General features: G+C 40.4%; 1 protein-coding gene and 1 pseudogene across 2 annotated transcripts in view; both read left to right on the top strand.

The window, feature by feature from the left end:
• LARS1 (leucyl-tRNA synthetase 1) overlaps positions 1-16,554 on the top strand; it is an 81,542-nt gene extending 64,988 nt beyond the window's left edge. For both annotated transcript variants that reach the window (XM_075541767.1, XM_075541766.1), the window contains 5 exons: positions 465-575; positions 3,284-3,388; positions 7,598-7,693; positions 9,959-10,091; positions 16,157-16,554. In XM_075541767.1, the coding sequence (XP_075397882.1) occupies positions 465-575; positions 3,284-3,388; positions 7,598-7,693; positions 9,959-10,091; positions 16,157-16,362 (651 nt within the window). In that variant the 3' untranslated portion in view covers positions 16,363-16,554. The remainder of the gene's footprint in view (positions 1-464; positions 576-3,283; positions 3,389-7,597; positions 7,694-9,958; positions 10,092-16,156) is intronic.
• Positions 16,555-16,732: 178 nt separating this feature from the next.
• On the top strand, positions 16,733-23,923 carry LOC142439423 (nascent polypeptide-associated complex subunit alpha pseudogene; annotated as a pseudogene).
• The last annotated feature ends 1,093 nt before the right edge of the window (positions 23,924-25,016 follow it).

Raw genomic sequence — 25,016 nt, 5'->3', positions numbered from 1 at the left:
ATATTTGTGCTAACAGTTTATAAGAAAGTATTCAAAAACAGATAATGTATAATAAGTTGTATAAATTTTCTAGATAGTTGTAAACATTTTCATTTTAGTATAATTAATGAAATAATTTCCAAGCTGGAACACAAACCAGATCGTTATAAGACCATTTCAGTTTCTGGTAGGATCTCATGTTAAAATGCTGGAGATAGCAATGTTACAAGGAAAGACTAATGGCGTCAGTCCAGAACACGTCTCTTCTTTGTGCTCAAAACCACGTATCCTCTGATTTAGATGGCACAGAGAGTCCCTTCTGCTGTTCCTTCCACTCTCATTTCTTCCTGCTCCTGCACACTCTGCCGCTTACCTCTGGCGGTGCTTAGAGGCGATCAGTCTTTGTCGGCTGACATTATCTGCTATCCTGTGTTATCCTCAAATGACTTATCTCCCGCATCTCCCTTCCCTCCTCTCATTTTTAGGCCAACAATGGAAAATTGCCTGATAACAAAGCCATTGCTAGTGAACTGGGCAATTTGCCAGAATTGAAGAAATACATGAAAAAAGTGATGCCGTTTGTTGCTATGATTAAGGTAAGCTGTGAATGTCGTGTAGCTGGTGATCATGTGAGTAATGGACAGTAGAGTGAAAGGGCAATATCTACCTTCAAAAATCTGCTAGAATAGCACTTTTCAATCAGAGGTGGTGAGAAATGAGCTATCATATACTGAGTTGATCTGTGGAATTGCTGAATATGTGAAAATTGTATTGGAGAAAAGAAATTGCTCTAGACTTGCTGTACTAATGATTTCTTTCATGTTCAACATCCTTTTTTTCCATTTGAGAAGGAAGCATTTTTGTTTTGTTTTTTGCTTACATTAATATGTTTTTACTAGTCTGTGTTTGGAAACAAGATCCTATATTTGTATAAGTTTGGTTTAAAAGGTTGAGTGGTGGCTTAAACAGGTTAGAACTGGTTTTCTCAACAAAGCTCTTTTGATCTGTTGGGCTCTAGATACTCTCTGTTGTAAACAGTGGTCCTGAGTGCATCTGCTACTCCTTATCATATTTTGCATTTATGGCAATAGTGATAAATCTGCCGGTAAAGACATGGCGGCAGTGGTGAAGTTGAAGTGAGAGTAACACGGTTGTAATGGTTAGAGTTATATGCCGACTTGGCTGGGCCGTGATGTGTGATGTCATCCTCCGTTTTGCGATCTGATGTGGTGATCCTCCACGTTGTCATAATGCTGAATTTCACATCATGTTGTGATCTTTGGAACCCTAACCATGTCAGTATGTGAGGAGTGGGTGTGTTGTAGAATGTTTAGCAATATTTCTGCTCTGTGCTCATTAGATACCAGTAGAAGTGTTTCACCCCAGTTATGACAACTGAAACATATCTCCAGACATGGCTAAGCGTTTCCTGGGAAAACAGGGGATTCTGTTCCTTAACTCTCGATTAAGAACCACTGGGCTAGATCTTGAGTTTACTTCATGTACTTAACCAATCTCTATTGTTGGTTTTTTTTTGGCCAGAGAAAAATTGATAAAAGAATGTAGAGATTATTGCCTAAGATCTAATTGTTTGGTGCCAGACAAGTTTGTATTCAAATTCTGAAAACAATTTTGAGATCTTAGACAAATCGTTTCACTTCTGGACCTCAGAAGTTTTTTTCCTCTATGAAAGATGGATCTTAATAAAGCCTGCTTTTTAGGAGTGCTGTGAGAAGTGAAGTAAGTAATGCCCTTAAAGTGCTTAAATAGTGCCTGTCAGTTAGTAGGCTCAGTTTAAAAAAAAGAAAACTTTTTCATGTAAATCAGTATGTTCAAGCCTGCTAGGCACACTGTGGTTATTGTACCTGAATTCAGAAGTCCTGTAGGTTGCATATACTGGTGGAGACTAGAGCACTTGCTTTACTTATTCTACATTGGAATAGATTTATTTCTTTAGGAACACCTTTAATTCTTAGACATAAATCAACTAGCTGAGCCATAGGACACTTGAAGTTTCAAAAATGTTTTAGTGACCTGGGTTCATATGTCCCCGCTCAGATGGTGCCACTGGTCAGCATGCCAGATTTAATGTCAATGTGTAGATTCAACAAAGTATCCCATTGATGGTTGCAAAAAGAATGACTTTTGTTTACACCCTTTAAGAAAATTCAGTGAAACTAGTTTGGAAAAATCTTTTGTATGTTGTTAGTTGGCCCTCGAATCAGTTCTGACGCTTGGTAACCCGCATGTGTAGAGGAGAATGCTCTATTGGGGTGTCAGGCTGTGACCTTTCAGAAGCAGAGCACCAGCCAGGCTGTCTCCCACAGCTCCTCTGGGTGGAGTTGAGCCACCAACCTTTCTGCTAGAAATCAAGAACTTACCCACCCGTGTCATATAGTGTGTGTGCACGTACACATGAGGACCCCTAGGTTAGAGAATTGTGGGATAGGTGTTGACCTGCTAACTAATTCAAAGAAATGAGTATCAGATGCTTAGAATGGTGATTTTTGAAAAGTAATATTAGAGATTTGTAGGTAATAAATCATTTTCTAGAATTTGAATGTGATTAATAAACTTGGAAAGGAGAAATGTCTTTCTAGTACTTTTCTGTGGAAAAAGAAATAGAACCTAGATAATGCACTCAAACAGTGACTACCAGGAATAATGTCAGGTCACTTCCATATAGGTGCAGCATGTTCCAGGCTATTAGCTTTCTGTTGGATCTGTAAGGTTACAGTGTGAGCGATGGATGTTACTTAGGAAAAGTAAGAGTAAATAATTGCTTTTTATGCCACCGATCACCTGAGTATCCTTGTTACCTGACCTTTACTTTCTTTTTTAACTTAAAAAAGAGTATATATGTTCTGTAGTTTTTGTTTTGTTGTTAACCAGTTCATTATTTTCTGAGATGACTCTAAAAGAGGTGGTATCTCAAAATTTTAATTTAAAAAATTACCTGAAGGGATAGCATCATGGATTTGTTTGATTCCTTATCTTGGCTAATAGTATCAGTCTAAATAAATGATGATAAAAACATATTTATTTATAAATCTAGAAACTTGTGCCTCCCAGTCTTTCACTGCTTCCTTACTCTTATCATACTTTAAATGATAATTACCTTGGGCTAGTAATTTTATTAACAAGCAATCATAGATAAGGGAAGCTGTGAATCCAAGCCTTACGTTAGCTGTTCAGCTTTGGAGATTTTATCAACTGAAGAGAACAATGATTGCTTTAGAGGAAATATATTCTTTCAACATATTTTTTATGTGATTTTGTTTTTCAAAACCATTTTGACTGTTAGGAAAACCTGGAGAAGATGGGACCCCGGGTCCTGGATTTGCAGTTGGAATTTGATGAAAAGGCAGTGCTGATGGAGAATATTGTTTACCTGACAAATTCTCTTGAGGTAAGTGGGTCAAGGTTGCAATAATTAGTCAACTGTTGTCGACCATAATCTAGTTCTTTTGTCTTATGATAAACTTTCTATAAACTTTATTTTCCATCTTCAGAATGGTTGCCAAGTATCTTAGTCAAATATATTTTTGGAGGGAAAGGGAACTGATGTAGGTATAGAAGTTGCAGCAACAGAAAATGGTCTGTTAGGTCATTTATCAACTACCCTTTGCGTAAAAGACTTACTGTATATGTCTGAATTTTCCAGCACAATAGATAGTCCAGGAAAGAATTGAGAAGAATAAAAGTAGGACATTACTTAACCCCCCCTCCCCCCCCCAAAAAATCAGACTTATTGGACCAGTAAGCACTGGGAGAACCCTTTGAACTTGGAACTCAAACTACTCACAATGGTCACCTGTCAGTCAAAGACAGAAGGGCTCATAACAGAGATAATATCACCTGTGAGTATTGTGCTCCTCCAAACAATCATATAAATGAGGCCTAACAGTAAATTTGACTTGATGTCAAAGATGAGAAGGAAAGGGAAGCTTACAAGGAAGCTAGATGAATGGAAGCAGAAGAACCAGAAAGGAAATAATGAGAATACTCTGATACATTGTGAAAAGTAGAACAGCCAGTCTCACTAAATAGTATGTACAGAAATTATTAAATGAGAACCTAATTTGCGCTGTGAATTTCCGTCAAAACCACTGTATACATACATACATACATATTCATACACACACACACACATATGTTTTAAGAGTTAGCAGGGAAGGAATCTCAGCTTCTTAAATACAGCTGTAGTGTAAACTAAGAGTGAAAGAAATGTAAGTTAGGAAATGAGTTTTAAAAAGAAAATGAGATCTTATATTCAAATGTTTTCAAAATCTGTCTTAGGTCACTCTGAAGTTTTTCTTTTCCATTTTAGACTTCAGGCTCATAGAATTGAGTTAATTATATCTGGCTCATGATGTACGATGATTTGTTTATGCTTATTTCCCTTTTTAAATTACATGACCATATAGTGAACATTCATGAATTTACTACTTGGGCCTAAAACTACAAATTACTAGGTGCTTTCATATATCTGTGAGGTTCTCACTATACCTTCTTCTTGTCTCATTCAAAACTTCATCTATAAAATCTAGAAATTCTGTCCTTCAAATAATTTTGGCAAAAGGAAAGATAAACTGTTCTAGAAAGCTCAAAAAAATTGCTCTACTGACAATGAAGATGCTAAAGTTAAGGGGGAAAAGATCAGGTTTAGCATTTGAATAAAATTGTTTCATGAAATATAGGAATGAGAGAAATGTCTAAATTATCTGTTTTCATTGTGTAAATTTAAAACATGGTAATAATGAAATTACTAGATTAAAGATGAGTAGGAGACATTTAGTGTATAAATATATCCGTGTTCCTATATATTTATGTAGGTCACAAAGCTCCTCTGGGAAAATGGAAACACATTTATATTTAGGGTCATCTTATATTCAGGCATGTGCAATGATGCTGACTTTGTACAGGCCCAGTGAGCGACTGCTTGTGGTCCCAAATGCTAAGTTTCTGTGCCCTTCTCAGGTTTCAGTGGAAGATTTTTTTTTTAAATCATTTTATTGGGGGCTCGTACAATTCTCTTTTTTTATTTTATTTTTTAAAAATCTTTTTATTGGGGCTCATAAGGCTCTTATCACAATCTGTACATACATCAATTGAGCAAAGCACCCTTATACATTCGTTGCACTCGTCACTCTCATAATTCACCTTCCACTTGGGTTCCTGGAATCAGCTCGGTTTCCCATTTTTTTCCCCCATCCCCCTCCCTCCCCGATCCCACCCCTGGTCCCTTGATAGTTTATAAATAATTATTTTATCTTATCTTACACTCCCCGGCGTCTCCCCTCACCCGCCTCCCCATTGCCCATCTCCCAGAGAGGAGGTTACACATAGATCTCCGAGATCGGTTCTCCCTTTCTACACGCCCTTCCCTCCTGGTGTCGCCACTCCCACCGCTGGTGTTGAGGGGTTCATCTGTCCTAGATTCCCTGTGCCTCCAGATCCCCACTGCACCGCTGTACATCCTCTGGTATAACCAGGTCCGCAAGGCAAGGTAGAATTGGGGTCATGATGATTGGGAGGGGAGGAAGCGTTCAGGAACTAGAGGAAGGTTTTGAGTTTCATTGTTGCTACACTGAACCCTGAGTGGCCCATCTCCTCCTCACTACCCCTTAAGTGGAAGATTTTTATGCCTGTTTTTATTTTTCCTCTTTTTTAAAAAAAACCATTTTATTAGGGGCTCATACAACTCTTACACAATCCATACATACATCAGTTGTATAAAGCACATTTCTACATTCATTGCCCTCATCATTCTCAAAACATGTGCTCTTCACTTAAGCCCCTGGCATCAGCTCCTCATTTTTCCCTTCACTCCCTTTCCCTCCCTCCCTCCCTCCCTCCCTCCCTCTCTCCCTCCCTCCCTCCCTCTGTCCCTCTCTCCCTCCCTCCCTCCCTCTCTCATGAATCCTTGATAATTTATTATTTTGTCATATCTTGCCCTGTCCTACATCTCCCTTTACCAACTTTTCTGTTGTCCGTCCCCCAGGGAGGAGGTCACATGTAGATCCTTGTAATCGGTTCCCCCTTTCCAACCCACCCACCCTGCACCCTTCCAGTATTGCCACTCACACCACTGCTCTGAAGGGAACATCTGCCCTGGATTCCCTGTGTTTCCAGTTCCTATCTGTACCAATGTACATCCTCTGGTCTAGCCAGACCTGCAAGATTAAATTGGGATCAAGATGGTGGTGGGCAGGGGGAGGAAGCATTTAGGAACTAGAGGAAAGTTGTATGTTTCATCACTGCTACATCGCACCCTGACTGGCTCATCTTCTTCCCATGACCCTTCCATAAGAGGATGTCCAATTGCCTACAGATGGGCTTTAGGTTTCCACTCACCCTTATTCACAATGATAAGATTTTTTGTTCTGATGATGCCTGATACCTGATCTCTTTGACACCTCGTGATCACACAGGCTGGTGTGCTTCCTCTATGTGGGCTTTCTTGCTTCTCAGCTAGATGGCTGCTTGTTTACCTTTAAGTCTTTAAGACCCCAGACACTATATCTTTTGATATCCGGGCACCATCAGCTTTCTTCACCATATTTGCTTAATCACCCCGCTTTGTCTTTAGCGGTTGTGTCAGGAAGGAGAGTATCATGGAATGCCAGTTTAATAGAACAAAGTATTCCTTGCATTGAAGGAGTGCTTGAGTGGAGGCCCAATGTCTTTCTGCTACCTTAATACTAAACCTATGAATATGTGCACATAGACCTATTTCCCCATCCTCATATATATATACATATATATATATATTTACATATGTACATGCCTTTGTTTAGCCCTCCATAAATGCTCTTTGCCTCCTAGCTCTTTCTTCTATTTCCTTTGACTTTCTTCTTGTCCCACTGTCATGCTCAGTCTTCATTTGGGTTTCAGTAATTCCTCTTGGTAACATTACCCTTGATCACACCCTACCAGGCCTCCTATACCCTCCTTAGGACAGATTTGGATCACTTGTTGTTCCCTTGTCCCTGGGTTTGTTAACATCTCTACCTTTCCCCCCACCTCCTCCTCTCCCATGTCCCCCCAGAACTATCGGTCCTGTTGTTTTCTCCTCAGGATTGTTCATCCAGCCTATCTTATTTAGACAGACCTGTGGAGATAATAACATGCACAAAAATAAGACAGAGCAAAACCAAGCAACAATATACAAGAAAACAACAACAAACCAATGACCAAAAAACAAAACAAAACACAAGAAAGAAAAGCTTGTAGTTAATTCAAGGACTGTTTGTTGGCCTTTAGGAGTGTTTTCCAGTCCTGTCTGTTGGGGTACCACGCCCTGGCCCCAAAGTCCACTTTCAGCATTCCCTGAAGACTTTGTTGCTCTGTTCCCCTATTTCCCTCTTGTATGGCAGGTAGATGCATTGTAGAAGATGGAAATGCCACTATATAGCACCGTATGAATAACAATACCATGGGGGTGAAGAAATCATCGATTACAGCTCTCATTTAATGCTTACATGGAAAATAAAACTGCACAGCCCATTTCCTGTTTAACGCAGAACTCATTTTGCTCTTGGATGAAATGAGGTGATAATTAATTTCAGTCTTATTAAGTGATACTAATGACTTCTGTTTTTCCCCCTCTATTTAGCTAGAGCACATAGATGTCAAGTTTGCCTCCGAAGCAGAAGATAAAATCAGGGAAGAGTGCTGTCCTGGGAAACCATTTAATGTTTTTAGAACAGAAGTAAGTTGAAGGAATCTCTCTTAAATGTTGCATTTTTAGAGCTCGAAGAGACCTTAAGAGACCATTCCATCCAAATCTTTCACTTCAGAGGTGGAAGGAAACAAAGTCCAGAGCAGTGGTCTCATCGGTGTGCCCTTGCCAGGTAGTTTGTTAGAAATGTCCCTGGAGTCGAAGTCTCCTTTTTTTGGGCAGGGCAGCACTGAGTTTTTCATAATTTACTATTGTGACTGACATCAAATGTGACTTGGGAATTTAAATATTAAGAATATGATGTTTAAAGCTTCATTTTTATTAAAATGTCAAGAGAGATTGAAATGTAAAATCTTTTTAAGCAGCAAAAAGTAACTTTTAAACTATAGTTGAATCTTGATTTGATGGTTACTCTGTGCAGTTTGGTTTCTGGGATAAATTAGATGGATAAATCATCATAACTTAGCTTGCAATTACATTTTAAATCTTTTCTTCAGGCCATTATTGATGAAGAGAAATAGGTTTGGGAGTTGAGATTGTATTATTTCCTCTCTAAAAACTCAATTAAAATGGCAATTGATGGCAAAGTCCAGTGATCTACAGTGTGAGGGTCCATAAAGTGTCCTGTCTCATATTAGAGAAGACATGGATTTATTTTGTTCCTCTGACCACATTTATGTGATAATCCAACCAGTAGGAAAAAAAAGCTTATTTTGAGCATGGGGACTTCTTTATCATTTTGTAATGAATGTACTCCTTCCCTAATCAAGTATTAAGGGTGTTGTGTGTGTGTGTGTGCGCGCGCGCGCGCACGTGCGCGTAGTTTTTTGGACCATGGGGATAGGAACTGTATATACACAGTCAAGTATAAACTGACCCAAATATCAGCTGATGCACCTAATTTTACCACAAAATCCATGAAAGTGTGCTGAAAAACTTGGCTTATCCATGAGTGTGCACAGTATATGAAGTAGTGTTCTCTGTACAAATATGTGTATTTGAGCCACTGTCAAGTATTTCTTTTAGGCGACTACATAGACCTTAGTCTTTCTCACGTCACAGTTGACGTTTTCCACTAAAACTAATGAGCAATTTCTAAAAATAATGAGCAGTTTCTAGCAATTACGGTTTATCCCCTTTAACGTGGGGCAGTGTGGAATAGAACTGGGTTAATTCCTGACCTTGACATTTAATTGTGTGACCTTGGGCTAGGTTCTTGACCTTACTTGTCTTCAGCTTTACATTTGTGAAAAGAAGTACCTCTAAGGATGTAGAAACAACATCTATTAAGTGCTCAGTGCAATCAATACCTAGCACAGAGTAGAAGTTCAATAAATGATGATGGCTGTAGATGAGAAGATGTAGTTTATTAATTGTGATGTCTACCCTATAACTACAGTCATTTTTACCTAAGCATTTGACTGTAAGATGAGCTTTCGTTTTGTTTGTTTTGCCCCCATATTTTACTATTCCTTGGTTATAAGTTTAAAATACCAGAAGTAGAGCTAGCCCATTTGATTTTCATTGGTCATTAGAATTGTGGCAGGAAACCCATCTGCAAAGTGTATAGTCAGACGGAGCTGCTGGCAGATCTGCTCTAGCCAGAGGAGTCCCGGACAGCCCTACTAGCAGGCGGAGATCATCGTAGCCTCGATTAGAGACTGGATAGAACTAGATACTTGGCCAGTTGACGTCCTTATAGACAGGTCCTGAATTTGTTCTGTGGGCAAGTATCTCTTAGATGTTCTATGACAAAAACGTCTTCCCTGGTTTTTTGAATGCTAATGGGACTCTTCTCCCGCTCACAGATTATTATTTGTATGTTTGCCTTTATGCTAATGTCATCTTATCCTTACCACCTTAGTGTGATTTGTTTTTCATTGTTTCCTGTGCGGTTTCCCAGCTGTGAAGCGCAGGAGAAGTGGGTGTACAATGATAATAATTGATACAAGGTGTTACAGGGCATGTAAGGGAGGGGGAGAGGCGACAGGGAGGGGAGTTGGGGAGTAAATGATGAAGGTGGGAGTTGGGAGGGAGCACTAGAGCTGATTGCGATTGAACAGCTCACTTTGGGGGTGAATCAACCATGGGGGGAGGGAAGGCCCGAGGATGGATGTGGTAATTGTACAATTTCCCCTAGATATGTTTGAATGATTGAACTCTTCAATTCTATGATATGTAAATTATGTACCAAAAAAACTGTTGGGGGAAAAAAATGTGGCAAAGATTCTCCCTTCCCTCGGCAATATTCCAGTTTGGTTGCCTTTACCAAACATTGTCTCTTTATTTTCCTAGCCTGGTGTGTTGATTTCCCTGTTAAATCCTCAGCTATCCAATGGCCACTTCTCAACAAAACTTGAAATCAGGCAAGGAGATAACCGTGATTCTATAATCAGGCGTTTAATGAAAATAGATCGAGGAATCAAAGGTAAATGGTTTCCCTGAAACTCACATTTTACAATAGTTGGTGGATTTGATGAGTTCTAAGTAGAGTGTTCAAAGAAAAGTCACCAGCTTGCTTAGGGATAGCTGTGTAATACTATAGACAAGAGAATTGGGTCTAAAATGAGGAAATCTGCCACAACGGTTCCCACCCCCCTTATTCTTGTTACTATCTCTGTTGATTTACCCATCCTGGTTTTCATTTCCTGAAGAACATACAAAAATACCATAACAGACAGTCAAGAAAGCTACTAACAATGACAGAATACAATGGAGATAAAACCCATTATAAAAACAAAACCACAGCAACTATTAAAATCCAGATCAAGTACAAAGTGATATCTCAAAAGGGAGACTGGATGACAAGCTTGGGGAGCTGGTGGCTGGTAAGTGGGGAGCTGATAACAAGGAGAACAAGAAGGAAGAAAATGTTTTGAAACTGATTCTGGTAGTGATTGTACAAGATTGCTCGATATGATCGAACTATGATATGATGTCTGGGTTAGGTCCTAATAACATGGTTTGGCAGGATAAAAAGCAAAAAATAACCTTGGACTGAAACTCTCTTGAGGTCATCTTGTAGCTAAGTCACAGATGGTCTTTAAGCACTGTGTTCCTTTAAAAAAAATCACCTATATGAGACCACATGATCAATAATGACTTTAAAACAAAGATGAGAATGTAAGGGACCTGGACAATTAGATTAATGAAAATGAAACAACCAGAATGGAACTCATGAGAATATTCCTACCCTGTGAAGACTGTCACCATTGTCACTGAGCAACTTGTGCAACAATTGTTGACTGGGAGCTTAAACTTCTGTGGGAACCTTCACTGAAGGAATAATAAGATAATATTTTTAAAAATCTATTAAATTGTTTTGCTTAACATTAAATTCTTTAATTAAAAGCCAAAAATGTAAAATAAAACAAAATGAGGAAATGTATATTGTCTTTGTTAGGTGTGAGTTACCCAGTAAGCAAAATAAGCATGGGTTTACCTACTGATGTATAGTGAACAATTTCACATTTTTTTCATAACTTCAAAGATTCTAACTGTGGTAGGAATCTGTCTCTGCCAACCCCACAACACCTTCCTGCAGAATCAAAGGCTCTTTCCAAATTTACAATCTCTGACAGGAACTGAGTACCTAGGAGGCAAGGTAGACACAGGCTTGCTTGTGCTTATTTCCTAGTCTTTAGTGAAAAGATGTGACCGAGCAGTACTGCTCCCTGTAGGTTTCTGAGGCTGGGGTCTGTTTGGCAGCTGGCTTCCTCATCTTTTCCTGTGGAGCGGGTGGTGGCACAAACCATCCGTGCTTTGGTGAGCGGCCTAATGTTTGATCCACTGTGCTACCAGCGCTCCCTCATGAACATAGAGCAGAACTCTTCGTGACCCTGCAGGACAGGGTAGAACTGCCCCTGTGGCTTTCTGAGACTGCAGCTTTTTGTGGGTCTAGAAAGCGTTGTCTTTCTCTTACGGAGCCTCTGGTGGTTTCAGAATGCTGACTTAGCAACAGAACGTGTAACCACTACACCCAAGATCCTTGCATCGATCACTTAGGAAACCATTTTATGACCTCCGTTGGGTGTTTTATCCTTCATGAAGGTTTTTGTCACGAGAAGATTATGAATAGCAGTAACTCTTTGAAGAGCAATATGGTGACTTTTAAAGAAAGATGTGGGAACCCACTGCATAGGATTATTACGAAGTGGTAACACATGAGAGGATGCATTTCTGTCTTGAAGAGTGTGTCATATACTGTTAAGCTTGCCTTCCTTTTACATGCACTCAGATGCTGCACTGACGAGGTTCTTCAGAATTGTACTGAACTGAAAGGCATTTTCTCTATTTTGTCATTTCACACTGAGCCTCTGACATAATTCCCATCTCCTTTGTCTTACTAGCTGTGAATGACATTACAAAGTGCTTTAGGTTAGTTGTGAGTTGGTGCTGTGAATTGTAGAAAATAGATATGTTGGTGGGGAGTGTGAGACTGATCTCAGTGGTTACAGAAGAGCTTTAACTTTGAGACTTTCCCACAAGCTCTCAGGATGTTTTGATATCTCAAGGGGCCGGGTATATTGAGTATATGAGATGGCAAAGCAGTTAAATTCAATAATGTAGTGCCCAGCCTGTCTGCTGTAATAGCCAGCAAGGCGTCCAATCACTGCCAATTGTCTTGAGAGTGATGATGATCTAGGTCCAAGAGGAACTGGATTAAAACGATCGTTTCATGCCACAAAGGCTGCTGAGCAACTATTTTATGGGAACAACTTTAAATCACTCTCCACCCAGGCTGCGTTTGAGCTGAAACCTGGAGGTGAGAGGCTCCACTTTACGTTATCAATCGTTGCAGACTGAGTCGCTCTCGTCTTTTCTCCAAGTGCCTTAAATCATGCGTAGTGGCCGGGGACTTAGATTTCAGCATTTTCTATGATACCAGAGGTCTGGGATAAGAACAGATAGAAAATTCACCCAGAGAGCTCCAGGAATTTATTGGCAGTAATGAACAACATGGTGAAACATCAAAGCAAATCCATTTTGTCACTCAGAAGTCTGAGTATTGAGGCATCTTTGAAATAGTTTGATTCAGAATGCTTGGAATAAGGAGGGGGTTCTGTTTAAGAGAGAGCGAGCGAGCGAGAGGGAGAGACAGTCACACCTGCAGTAAAATCTACTCTGGCCAGATTTTGATTTCACTGATATAAAAGTTGAATCTTAATAGCTGGTAAAGTGAATTGCATTCGTTCCACAAAGTAGGATCATGGCGGTCATGAAGCTGATGTCTGTGTCTTTCCTGTGTTAATTGATAGGACTTGTGTTGTATTTGAGCTAGATTGTACAATCTCTGCAGAGACTCCTCAAAGACGACCAGGCACACTTGCTGCCTCAGTGGTAGTTGCTAGTAATTGCTCTATAAGCCCCAAGATCCCTACTCTGAACTTGAAACCCTTTGGTTTTTGTTTCCCAAAGAGAATAAAATGCCTGGATAACTTGTACTCTTGGCATAGCTGCCTGCTGCATTAATGTCTCCTTTTATCTCTCATCCCTCCCCTGCTAAGCTTCATATTCTCAAAGCATCATGAAGCAGTACGCAGACCACCCAGCAATCTGTTTTAGAAGAAGGTGGAGGGAATTCAGAATGTGTCTTCTGTTTTTGTGGATCAGGTTAAGCATAACTAGCCCGGCTATGCTTAGAATGACTTATAAACTTAGATATCAGAAATTGTACTCACCTATAACCCTCCTCTTCTCCCCCCACCCCCACCACACAGAATAAAACCATTTGATGTTGAGCAGTCTCAGAATTGCTGAAATAAATAGATTTATTTTGGGCTCAGTTGTTGGCAGGATTGATGGATCATAAATTTGTTTAAGGGACAACTGCTTTCGTTGCCAAGACCCATCTTATCAGCTTGCATAAGAGCAGATCAAGGAGGGTAGGATTGGAGCGCATCCAAAGCACAGACCTCTCAGAGCGGCGCCCTTCCCCCTGCCCACCCCTTTCTCTCCTTGTCTCTCATCAGCTTGTAATACAAATGCTTTCATGTTTGGAGCAAACAAGAAACGGGTATGCTGTTTCTCAGAGTATTCATTTTTTTTCTCCAAAATATCTTCCAAGGAAAGCTACAACTCTTGCAGGTTTAGTGTATGTTAGGAAGCAAGTCAAGAAAGATATGTTTTAGACTTTTTGATAATCTGAAAGATAGTTAACTAAGGCACATAAAAAGTGATAGAAGAGACTGGTAGTTACAGATGGGGGAAGGAGAATCCAGCTCCACACCCGCCTAAGGACGATTCCAAGTTTTCATTGAGGCAGAAGTCAGACATGCCTCTACCTCCAGCCTTCTTTACCCTATTCAGATATTAATCATTGTAGCCATGGCATTCTGCTTCTCTGTTGGGTTCATGAATCCATTGCAAGACTCACTCCCAGCCAACGAGTTGATTCCAACCCCTAGCAGCCCTGGAGGACCGAATAGAAGCAACGCTCTAGATTTCTGAGGCTAGCTAGCTCTTTATGAGAGTAGAAAACCTCACCGTTCTCCTGAGGAGCAACTGGTGGGTTCAAATTGCTGACCTTGCAGTTAGCAGCCCAACTCCTAACCCAGTATGCCACCAGGGCAGCAGCCACACAGAACCCCTAGATAATAGTCATGGTTATGGAGTTTATGAAGGAAGGTAGCACATTACCTCAAATCAGGATCAGAACATATAAAGAGATATAGCCCTTTTGTCTGCAGTACCCTCTTCTCAGCCATACCAGCAATCATGTCTCTCTCTGGTCCTCAGTATCTCAGCCATGTAAGCTCCTTGGCTTCCTGCTCAGGCAAGTGCCACAAAGCTCCTTTAGTGCTGATACGTACCTAAAGACGACCGTACTCTGCCAGCTAGCCGCCTACATGAAGGCACTCTGTTTTACTGGTTCCCTGGGCCTGGAACCCTTTACTATCTCATGGTTTTGGTGCTGCAGGCTGGTGTTGCTGCTGCCGCTGCCACTTCACTTGTTCAGCTGGTGCACCACCCTACCCCCTTTTTAAATTAAAAGATCGTTTCATCATTTATACATCATACATCAGTCATATCAAGCATATTTGTACATATGTTGACATCATTCTTTTCTAGACATTGACTTTCTCTTGATTCCTCCCTTCTTTTTTTAATGGTCTTGGGATTCTCTTCCTAAAGTGGCCCACTTTACAGCCTGCAGAATTCAGAATGACCAGTGTTCAAGTTAGAGCCCTCTTCACCTTATTTGCATGCTCCTAGACAGTCATTTGGTGGAAGTTACAAAGACTGTTGATAGAAGAGCTATCCCAAGTGATTTTACTTCACCACACATCATACAGGATAAAGATGAAAAATGTACTCCGTCCTTTTTTCTTTTGGTTTAGGCAGTGAACCTGTAAAAAAATTTTTTTTAACTTTTGAATTGTTAATTAGGTGGAATTCACATTTCAGAACCTCATTTTAGTATTTAATAATTTGAAAATTTATCCTCATAGTAGTTTGCCCTGGCTTTCTCCACCCCCCCCCCACCTGACCTTTTACAGGCTATTATAATTATTAAAAAAAAGTCAACCATCTTATTTTGATTAGGTGTAGACTTAACAGAGCAGATCATTAGTGGTACATTCAACAACTCATGCACATTTTGGTACAGTTTATCTCTGTAGCCCTTCCTCTCAGTGTGCTGACTGTCGCTTAGCCCATTTCTTCTCTGGGCTTCCTGTTTCTGTTCTTCCTTTTTGCTAACTGAAGCCATGGTGGTGGACTGGGTTATGGGTTGGACTGCTAACCACAAGGTGGGCAGTTTGAAACTACCAGCTACTCTTAGGGTAAAAAATGAGGCTTTTACTCAATTAAACCCATTGCTATGGAGTAAGAAATGACTCAATGACAGTGAGTTTGGTTTTTGGAGTTTTTAAACTAACATTGTCATTATTGCAATTTTGACCTTAAAATGGTTGATTATTCGACCACAGAGGTAAGTCCAGTTCCAGACATGAAAGTCCCAGACCCTAGTCTTCAGGGTTCCACTAGTCTCTGCTGACTGTGAGTCTGGTTCTTTTTTAAATTTTGAGTTATGTTCCACATTTTTCCCCTTCTATCCAGAACCGTCTAATGTGACCTTATAAGTGACACTTGTGAGAGGCTGCCTTGTTTTTTAGGTATTGCGAGTTTTCTACCTTTGAACAGGGTTCAGACTTACCACTGTTCCATTTTTTATGAAGAATATTTTCTTTTTCTTCCTCAGACAAGGTTGCCACCGTACGTAGGCTCCAGCTTTGGCAGGTTTTACTGTAAGTCCAGTAGATGTCAGTATTTATACATAATCTCTGACCATCTTGGATCTGCTTAAGGGCTGATAGGTTATAAAGATTTGAGCTTTGTTTCTTGTGATGGCATCCTCTTTAAAAATATGCTAAAATATTTTTATCTAGGTGTAACAACCAATGCGTTTAACATGTGAATTATCAGATGTGATTGTGGGTTTGAGACCATGACTACCTACCTGTATGCCCACCTTGATGCTGTGTGTTACAGACCTTTCCAAAGTGAAACTGATGAGATTTGATGATCCACTAATGGGACCTCGGCGAATTCCTGTCTTGGGAAAAGAATGCTCTGAGAAGACTCCCATTTCTGAGCATGCTGTTTTCCACGTGGACCTCATGAACAAAAAAATCCATCTCACGGAAAATGGACTGCAGGCAGATATCGGCGATACAATGATTTATCTGGTTTCTTAAACTCATGCAGATTGAAGTTTCATGCTGGTTTCTGGGGATATACTTACTCTAGTTGTGCCTACAGGCTGGCTTTGAGAACCTTAGGCTGGACCAAAATAGATTTCTTTTTAACTATCAAATTCTGCATGGAAATAAATTAATTCTGCATGTAACCATAATTATTCAAAACCATCTTTGATGCTTAGACTTGATAAATAAAAAATGACCCTTTTGAAAGAAGTGATTTATTTTATAGTGTATATTTTAAAAGTAAATTATTGGTATTTCTCAGAATGTAATATAATGTCTACTACATTAACACGCAAGTGTCAATATGCTTTCTTTTATGAGGTATCCCTATGGGTTAGAATTGATGCCTTGACAAAGGTTACTGTATACTGCTTAGCAAGGCTAAGGAGTAGTGAACAGCTTTTTATAGTATACCTGTTTCTTGAGTTGGTTCTACGTTCAGGATCATAAGCAATGATTACTTAATACTCTGTAAAAAACAAAATAACTTGGATTTCTCACACCCCAAGGAAGTCATTCATGATGATTTAAAAGAACAAAGAAGAATATTTCAATTTAACTATGAGCACAAAGTATTTTATATAAAGAAAAATGAGTGCTATAGTTTATAAGAATTGCTTCAGTTTTAATATATTTAATTATTCACCAATAATCTGCCCAAAGTTAATATCAATAATTGATAAGCAATTTATTTCTTCCTCTGCCCTAGATTTAAACATAGATTTTAAGAGAGGGGATTCCCCTACCCAGATTTCAATTTACCAAATTTGTTTTATCTTGGAAGACATTTGTGTTTAAGGGTCAGGGCTGAGTCTATTACAAAAATCATCTTTTATTCTTGCTGGAATATTTTAAAAAATCATTTTATTAGGGGCTTGTACAACTCTTTATCACAATCCATACATCCATCCATTGTGTCAAGCATATTTGTATATTTGTTGCCATCATCATTCTCAAAACATTTGCCTTCTACTTGAGCCCTTAATATCAGCTCCTTATTCCCCCCTCCCTTCTCCCTCATGAACCCTTGATAATATATACATTATTATTTTGTCATATCTTACACTTTCCGACGTCTCCCTTGACCCACTTTTCTCTTATCCATCCCCCAGGGAGGAGGTTGTATGTGATCGGTTCCCCCTTTCTACCCATCCTCCCTCCACCCTCCTGGTATCACCACTCACACCACTGGTCCTAAAGGGATCATCTACCCTGGATTCCCTGTGTTTCCAGTTCCTATCTGTACCAGTGTACATCCTCTGGTCTAGCCAGATTTGTAAGGTAGAATTGGGATCATGATAGTGAGGGGAGGGAGCATTTAAGAACTAGAGGAAAGCTGTATGTTTCTTCGTTGCTACTCTGCACCCTGACTGGCTTGCCTCCTCCCCAGGACCCTTCAGTAAGGGAATCCAGTTGCCTACAGATGGGTTTTGGGTCTCCACTCTGCACTCACCCTCACTTACAAAAGGTAAGACTTTTTGTTCTCAGATGCTTGATGTATGATCCCTTCGACACCTCGTGGTCACATAGGCTGGCATGCTTCTTCCATGTAGGCTTTGATGATTCTGAGATAGATGGCTGCTTGTTTACCTGCAAGCCTTTAAGACCCTAGATGCTATATCTTTTGATAGCCGGGCACCATCAGCTTTCTTCACCACATTTGCTTATGCACATATTTGTCTTCAGTGATCGTGTTGAGAAGATGTGCATCATGGAATGCCAATTTAATGGAACAAAGTGTTCTTGCATTGAGTAAGTACTTGAGTGGAGGTCCAATGTCCATCTGCTGCCTTAATACTAGACCTATAAATATATGCACGTAGATCTGTTTCCCCACCATCCTATATAAATATATTTACATATGTATATGCCTGTATTTAGACCTCTATAAATACCCTTTGTCTCCTAGTTCTTTCCTCTATTTCCTTTTACTTTCCTCTTGTCCCACTATCATCCTCAGCCTTCATTTGGGGTTCAGTAATTTTTCTCGGTTACATTGCCCTTGCTGAATCCTTACCAGGCTTCTCACACCCTCCTTGCCACTAATTTTGGATCACTTTTTGCTCCCTTGACCCTGGGTTGATTACCACCACCACCTTACGCCCTCCTGCCCCTCTCCCATGTCCCCCCCCCCCCCCCCGCAACCATCGGCCCCATTTTCTCCTCCAGACTGTTAATGCTGGAATATTTTTATATTAATTTATAATATTTAAATATACATTTATCTATATTTTAATACATACTTATATGTGGAATATTTTTTATATTGCCATCTGTCTTCACAAGAGGAAAGATTGTAAGATTTTGACTGACAGAAGAGAGAAGCTATCCCATTTTGTGATGGGTTCAGGATTGACTAATTCTAATAGCCTAAGGGTGTGCTCTGCTTCCTGTTCTTTCTTGGTGATAGTGAGATCCTTTTATTTCAGTTAAGATAAAATGTGTGATTCAAGCAAGGGTATGATATGAGTCTGACCCTCATTCCTGTCATACTAATCTTGTCTCATTAACATTTAGCGGTTTGGTTATACGGGACATCACTAAAAATAGAGGCAAGTGGGGAATAACCACGTGATACTGGTGAGGATAGGACATCGAGCCACATTGGACTACCTTCCCTGGCTTTAGTAGGGGGAAGGAGAATCCAACACTACACCAGCCCAAAGCTCATTCCCACAAGGCAGAGGTCAGGAATGCCTCCGCTCCAACTTCCTCTACCGTATTCTGACGCTGTCTGTGCCAGGGCACGCTACTTTTCTGTTGGACTTGATAGTCCTTTGCAATGGCCGCAGGGAACTCACAGTCATTATTTATGATTATCAGACTTTATTATTGAAATAACATTCCAAAATGTTAAGGATGTAGTTCCTTTGTCTTCAGTTCCTCTTCTCAACCGTGTTTACTGGCATGTCTCTCTGGTCCTTGGCCTCCTGGCTACGTGGTCACTTGGCCACTGTCTTACTTGGGCAAGTGTTAAAAAGCTCCTTTAGCACCAGTCTCATGCCCAGAGACATTCAGCTCTACTTGTCTCATGTGGCGGAGGACTCAAGTCTGTTTCTCTGTCCCCTAGACCGAGCACTACTATTGTTCCCATCTCGGGGTCCTGCTGCCATCGTGCTGCTTCTGGCTCTTCTTTTTTTTGGTGATCATGGGGTTCTCTGTTCCTGTTTTCTGCATACTTCATTTTATGCCTACTGGAATGACAGAAATGATCAATCCCTTCCCTTAAAGCTGCTTGCATGCTCCCACCAGACAATGGATGGAATAGCCTTACCAACTCGTGATAATGTCATTGCAACTGGGAAACATGGACGAGCATAGTCGACACATATTTTGGGGACATTCTCTTCTATCTATGACACCAGCTATCTTTGTGTGGTCATTCTTTTCTCTTAAGGACCCTGTTTCATTGTAGTGAGTAATGGTATTTACAAACCAAGATCTGGGTGTTTTATGTGCTCGTTGCTACTAAAGTGTAATAGGCACTTCTGGTGGATGTATGCATGTATGTACTTATGTACTTGTGTATTTGTATAGACGTGTGTGTGAATGAACCTTCCTGATGTAGTGGTTATGCATTGGGCTGAAATCTGCATGGTCAGCAGTTCAAAACCACTAACAACTCCAAAGAAAAACAGACTGGGCTTTCTACTCCTATAAACAGTTACGGTCTTGGAAACCCATGGAGTCGCTATGAGTCAGCATTGACTTGATGGCAGTAAGTGTGTGTGTGTGTGTGTGTGTAACTTTACCTGATAATATGAGTCTCTTTCCCAACTTATCCCTCCTTTTCCCTTCATATACACCCCCTTTCGTTACATGGAAGGAAAATTTTGCTAAAGAGAATTAGGAAATGCTTGTAGTAGTACATCAACTGGAGTTGCCAGAATTCACATTCATTTTAGAAGTGGATGTGGGACAAGGGATATCACTGCTGACTTAAGATGAATCTTGGCTAAAACAGAATGCCAGGATGTTGTTTACTTGAGTGTTACTCATTGCAAAGGCATTCAGTTATGTAATCATAAAAAAAGTAATGCTTCCAAGAGTATGGATTCCAAAACACCTCATTGTGATCATGTGGAACCTGTCCATAGATCAAAAGTCAGCCCTTCAACAGTGAGTCTTTGTTTTGGTGGTGGTAGGTTTTGCCGTCTGGGTTATTATGGTAAAGACTTGGGGCAACGCACATGTTCCAACTGGGGGAGGGGACAAGTATCCATGTCTCCATGATTATATAGCCATGGAAGTCACATTATAGAATTCATATTTAATGAGACAGAGATGTGCTTTGGATACATTAAGACAAAACACAACAACCCTAGTGTGAGTTAGGCAAAGGCTTACAGAGGAGATAATCAGTTGTACATTCAATAATTTATAAAGAAGGTTTCAACCAAGGTGTAGTATAGCACCAACGAATCACACATCATTCCTCTAGTTCCTGAATGTTTCCTCCCTTCTACTACCATGTCCCAGTTTGACCTTACAAATCTGGCCAGAAGAGCTCTTGACACATGAAAGTCAGAACAGATAAACCCCTCAGGAATAGTGGGAATCATATGAGCATAGGGGGATGGCTGAGGTGGGGGAAGGGGGGGGAGAAAGGGAGAACCCATCACAAGATTGGATATATAGCCCCCCATACCCCAGAAGGGGATGAATAATAAAAACGTGGGTGAAGTCCAGACAGCAGACAGTGTAGGATAGGAAATAATAATATACAATTGATCAAGGATTCATGAGGGTGGGGGGAAAAAAGAGCTACTAAGGGCTCACATAGAAAATGTTTTGGAAATGATGGCAACAGAAGTACAAATATGCTTGATAACAGTTGATGTATGGAATGTTGAGCTGTAAGAGCCCCCAATAAAATTGTAAAAAACAAACATTTTGTTTCAACTCATCCACTGCATCCCCTTAGTGTGCCATCACTGAACTATATGAAAAAGAACGCAGAGTCTGGGTCGGAGGAAGAGTCATTAACAACCTGCCATATGTAGATGATTCACCCTTGCCTGCTGAAAGGGAAGTGGACTTGAGGCACTTACTGATGAAGATCTAAGAATACAGCCTTCAGTATGGATTACACCTCAATATAACTACAACTGGACCAAAAAGTAATTTTATGATAAATGGAAAAAAGATGGAAGTTGTCATTTCATTTTACTTGGATCCAAAATCAACATTCCTGGAAGTAGCAGCCAAGAAACCAAAGGAAATAGTGCATTAGGCAAGTCTACACAAGGCTATTTAAGTGTTAAAGAAGAAAACTGAGCCTGGTCTTACCCAAGCCATATTTCTATTCATCTCATATACTTGTGAAAGCTGGATAATGAGTAAAGAAGAGCAGAGGAGAATTGGCTCCTGGATAGTACAGTGTAAGTGGAGAATGTTGCCAATATCATGGACTGCTAGATGAACAAACATCTGTCTTGGAGGAAGAATAACTGGAATACCCCTTAGATTTGGAGGTGACGATTTCATCTCAACCACTGTGAACATGTCACTATATATTAATTTTGGGCAGGGTACTCTAGAGGCGTGGTAAAAATTAGGTCAAGCGTTTCTTCATGTTGCATCAGGTCAAGAGGTACAGAGAGTTTGAGGTCATGCTCTTGCTTCCTGTCTTCCTATCTCCATCTCGGTCCTGAGTTTTCTATACCAAATGCCCAGTGAAGCCACTGAAACCATCGCTGCCACAGAGCAGGAGGTGCTACAGCCCAGAGTGAGACAGGATCTGGAACAGAATCTGACAGTGATGAATCAGTACCTGAGCTCGAGGAGCAGGATTCTACTCAGGCAACCACACAACCAACTCAGTGGTGGTAGCTGAAACCAATGCGGAACCAGTCAGGAAAGCAAAGCAGAGTCAGAGAGGAAAGAAGGCACCAAGGCTTTGTCTAAACTGGGTCTTCGGCAAGTCACAGAGGTTACTAAGACTATCCTCTTTGTCATCCCAAAGCCAGATGTCTATAAGAGCCCCATTTCAGACACCTCTGTAGTTTTTTGGGGGAAGCCAAGATCAAGGAATTATCTCAGCTAGCACAACTGGCAGCTGCTGAGAAATTCAGAGTTCAAGGTGAAGCAGTATGGAACATTCAGGAAAACACACAAGCTCCATCTGTACAAGAGGAGAATGAAGAGGAAGATGATGATGAAAGAGGTGTGGAAGTTAAGGAGAGAGAATAAATGAATCAAGATCAAAGGCAGTCTGAGCCCTGAAGAGCAATAGTAATGATATTGTACATGCTATTATTGAATTAACAATGTCCATCTTAAAAACCTTTTTTTGGTGTTTCAAACTAGTAACTGCAGTGTAGTCTGAAATTTGTGCTGTTTCTATCATTAATAAAGTTATGTCTTCTTGTTAGATGAGAAAAAAATTGTTCTATTACTGATACTAAATTTGATAATTTTCAAATGCTTGATCACTTTTAGAGCTTTCTGTTGGGAAGATACATTAAAAAATCCCTTATATAATGTTTCATTGTAAAGATAATGTCATTAGGTACCATTGAGTTAGTTCCAGCTCATAGTCATCCTATGTACAACAGAGTGAAACATTGCCCAGTCCTGCACAATCCTCACAATCATTGCTACGTGTGAACTGGTGGTTGCAGCCACTATGTGAGTCCATTTCATCAAGGTCTTCCTCTGACCCTATACTTTGACCCAAGTTGATGTTCTCCACGTCTCCCTTGAAAACATGTCCAAATTTCTTTCTGGCAGAACTTCCAAGACAAATTTGTTCATTATTCTGGCAGTCTGTAGTATATTCAATAATCTTCACCAATATCATAATTCAAAGATGCTGATTCTTCTTTGGTTTTCCTTATTCATTGTCTAGCTGTCACATGCATATGAGGTGTGTTAACTGGGCTTTCTGTAGAAACAAATCCAGGGTCATTCATATATATGTATAGGAAAGAGCTTTATGTCAAAGAGCAATTGTATAAGGAGAAAACTTCCCAGCCCAGTCCACATCAAGTCTGTAAGTCCTATACTAACCCATAAGTCTGATATGAGTCTACAAATCCCTCTTCAGACCCACGCAGTCACATGCAATAATGCAAAATGCAGGAAGATCGCAGGCTGATGGGTGAAAAGTCTTGTGGATCCAGTGACAGTGGAAGCATCTCAGCACTGACGTGGGTTTCCATATGGCTCCTCCAGCTCTCTGAGTGTGGCTCTTCAACAGGAAAGTGAAGCAGAGAGAGGGGCTTTCACAGCTCTCAGGATGTCTCCACGTGGCTTGTCAACAGGAAGGTGAAGGCAGAGAGAGAGAGAGAGCAAGAGAGAAAGGAAGTTCTCAGCATCCTCATGGGAAGGTCATGCCCACAAGGAGGCATCATCAAGCTGTGACCTGATTGACAGGCTAGACTCCACCCTTAGACTTATTTATCAAGTTGACATGAAATTATGTAACTACCACATGAGGTGATGGGAAATACCATGGCTTGGGTCTTACTCATCTTTAAAGAAATCTTGCAGATTAAAAAAAAATACAATATGTATTTAATTTCTTGCCTGTTGCTTCCATGATTGTTGGTATGGGATTCAAATAAAATGAAATTTTTATCAATTTCTTCTATTTATTATGATGTTTTTTATTTATCTAGTTTGGAGGATTTCTTTTTTCCTTCTTTTTTAATAGTTTTATTAGGGGCCATCCATACATACATCAATTGTGTAAATCATATCTGTACCTGCATTGCCCTCATCATTCTCAAAACATTTGCTCTCCACTTAAGCCCCTGGCATCAGGTCCTCATTTTTCCACTCCCTCCCCACTGCCCCCTCCCTCATGAACCCTTGATAATTTATAAATTATTATTTTGGTATATCTTGCCCTGTCTGATGTCTCTCTTCACTTACTTTTCTGTTGTCCATCCCCCAGGGAGAAGGTCACATGTAGGTCCTTGGAACTGGTTCCCTCTTTCCAACCCACTCTCCCTCTACCCTCCCAGTATCGCCACTCACACCACTGGTCCTGCAGGGATCATCTGCCCTGGATACTCTGTGTTTCCAATTCCTATCTGTACCAGTGTACATCCTCTGGTCTAGCCAGACTTGCAAGGTAGAATTCGGATCATGATAGTGGGGGGCTGGGAGGAAGCATTTAGGAACTAGAGGAAAGTTGTATTTTTCATCGTTGCTACATAGAATCTAGACTGGCTTATCTCCTCCCCTAGACCTCTCTACAAGGGGATCTCCAGTGGCCGAAAAATGGGCGTTGGGTCTCCACTCTTTACCACCACCCTCATTCACTATGGTAAGATTTTTTTGTTCTGATGAAGCCTTATATTTGATCCCTTCAACACCTCTTGATCACACTGGCGGGTGTGCTTCCTCCATGTGGGCTGTGTTGCTTCTGAGCGAGATGGCCGCTTGTTTACCTTCAAGCCTTTAAGACCCAGACACTATATCTTTTGATAGCCGGGCACCATCAGCTTTCTTCACCACATTTACTTATTCACCCGCTTTGTCTTCAGCGATTATATCAGGAAAGTGAGCTTCATAGAATGCCAATTTAATAGAAGAAAGTATTCTTGCATTGAGGAAGTACTTGAATGGAGGCCCGATGTCCTTCAGCTACCTTAATACTAAACCTATAAATATATGCACATAGATCTATTTCCCCA

Source organism: Tenrec ecaudatus, chromosome 2, assembly GCF_050624435.1.
Source record: "Tenrec ecaudatus isolate mTenEca1 chromosome 2, mTenEca1.hap1, whole genome shotgun sequence".
NCBI lineage: Eukaryota > Metazoa > Chordata > Mammalia > Afrosoricida > Tenrecidae > Tenrec > Tenrec ecaudatus.
The sequence above is the reverse complement of the archived record's forward strand: the minus strand, read 5'-3'. Positions and strand labels throughout refer to the sequence as shown.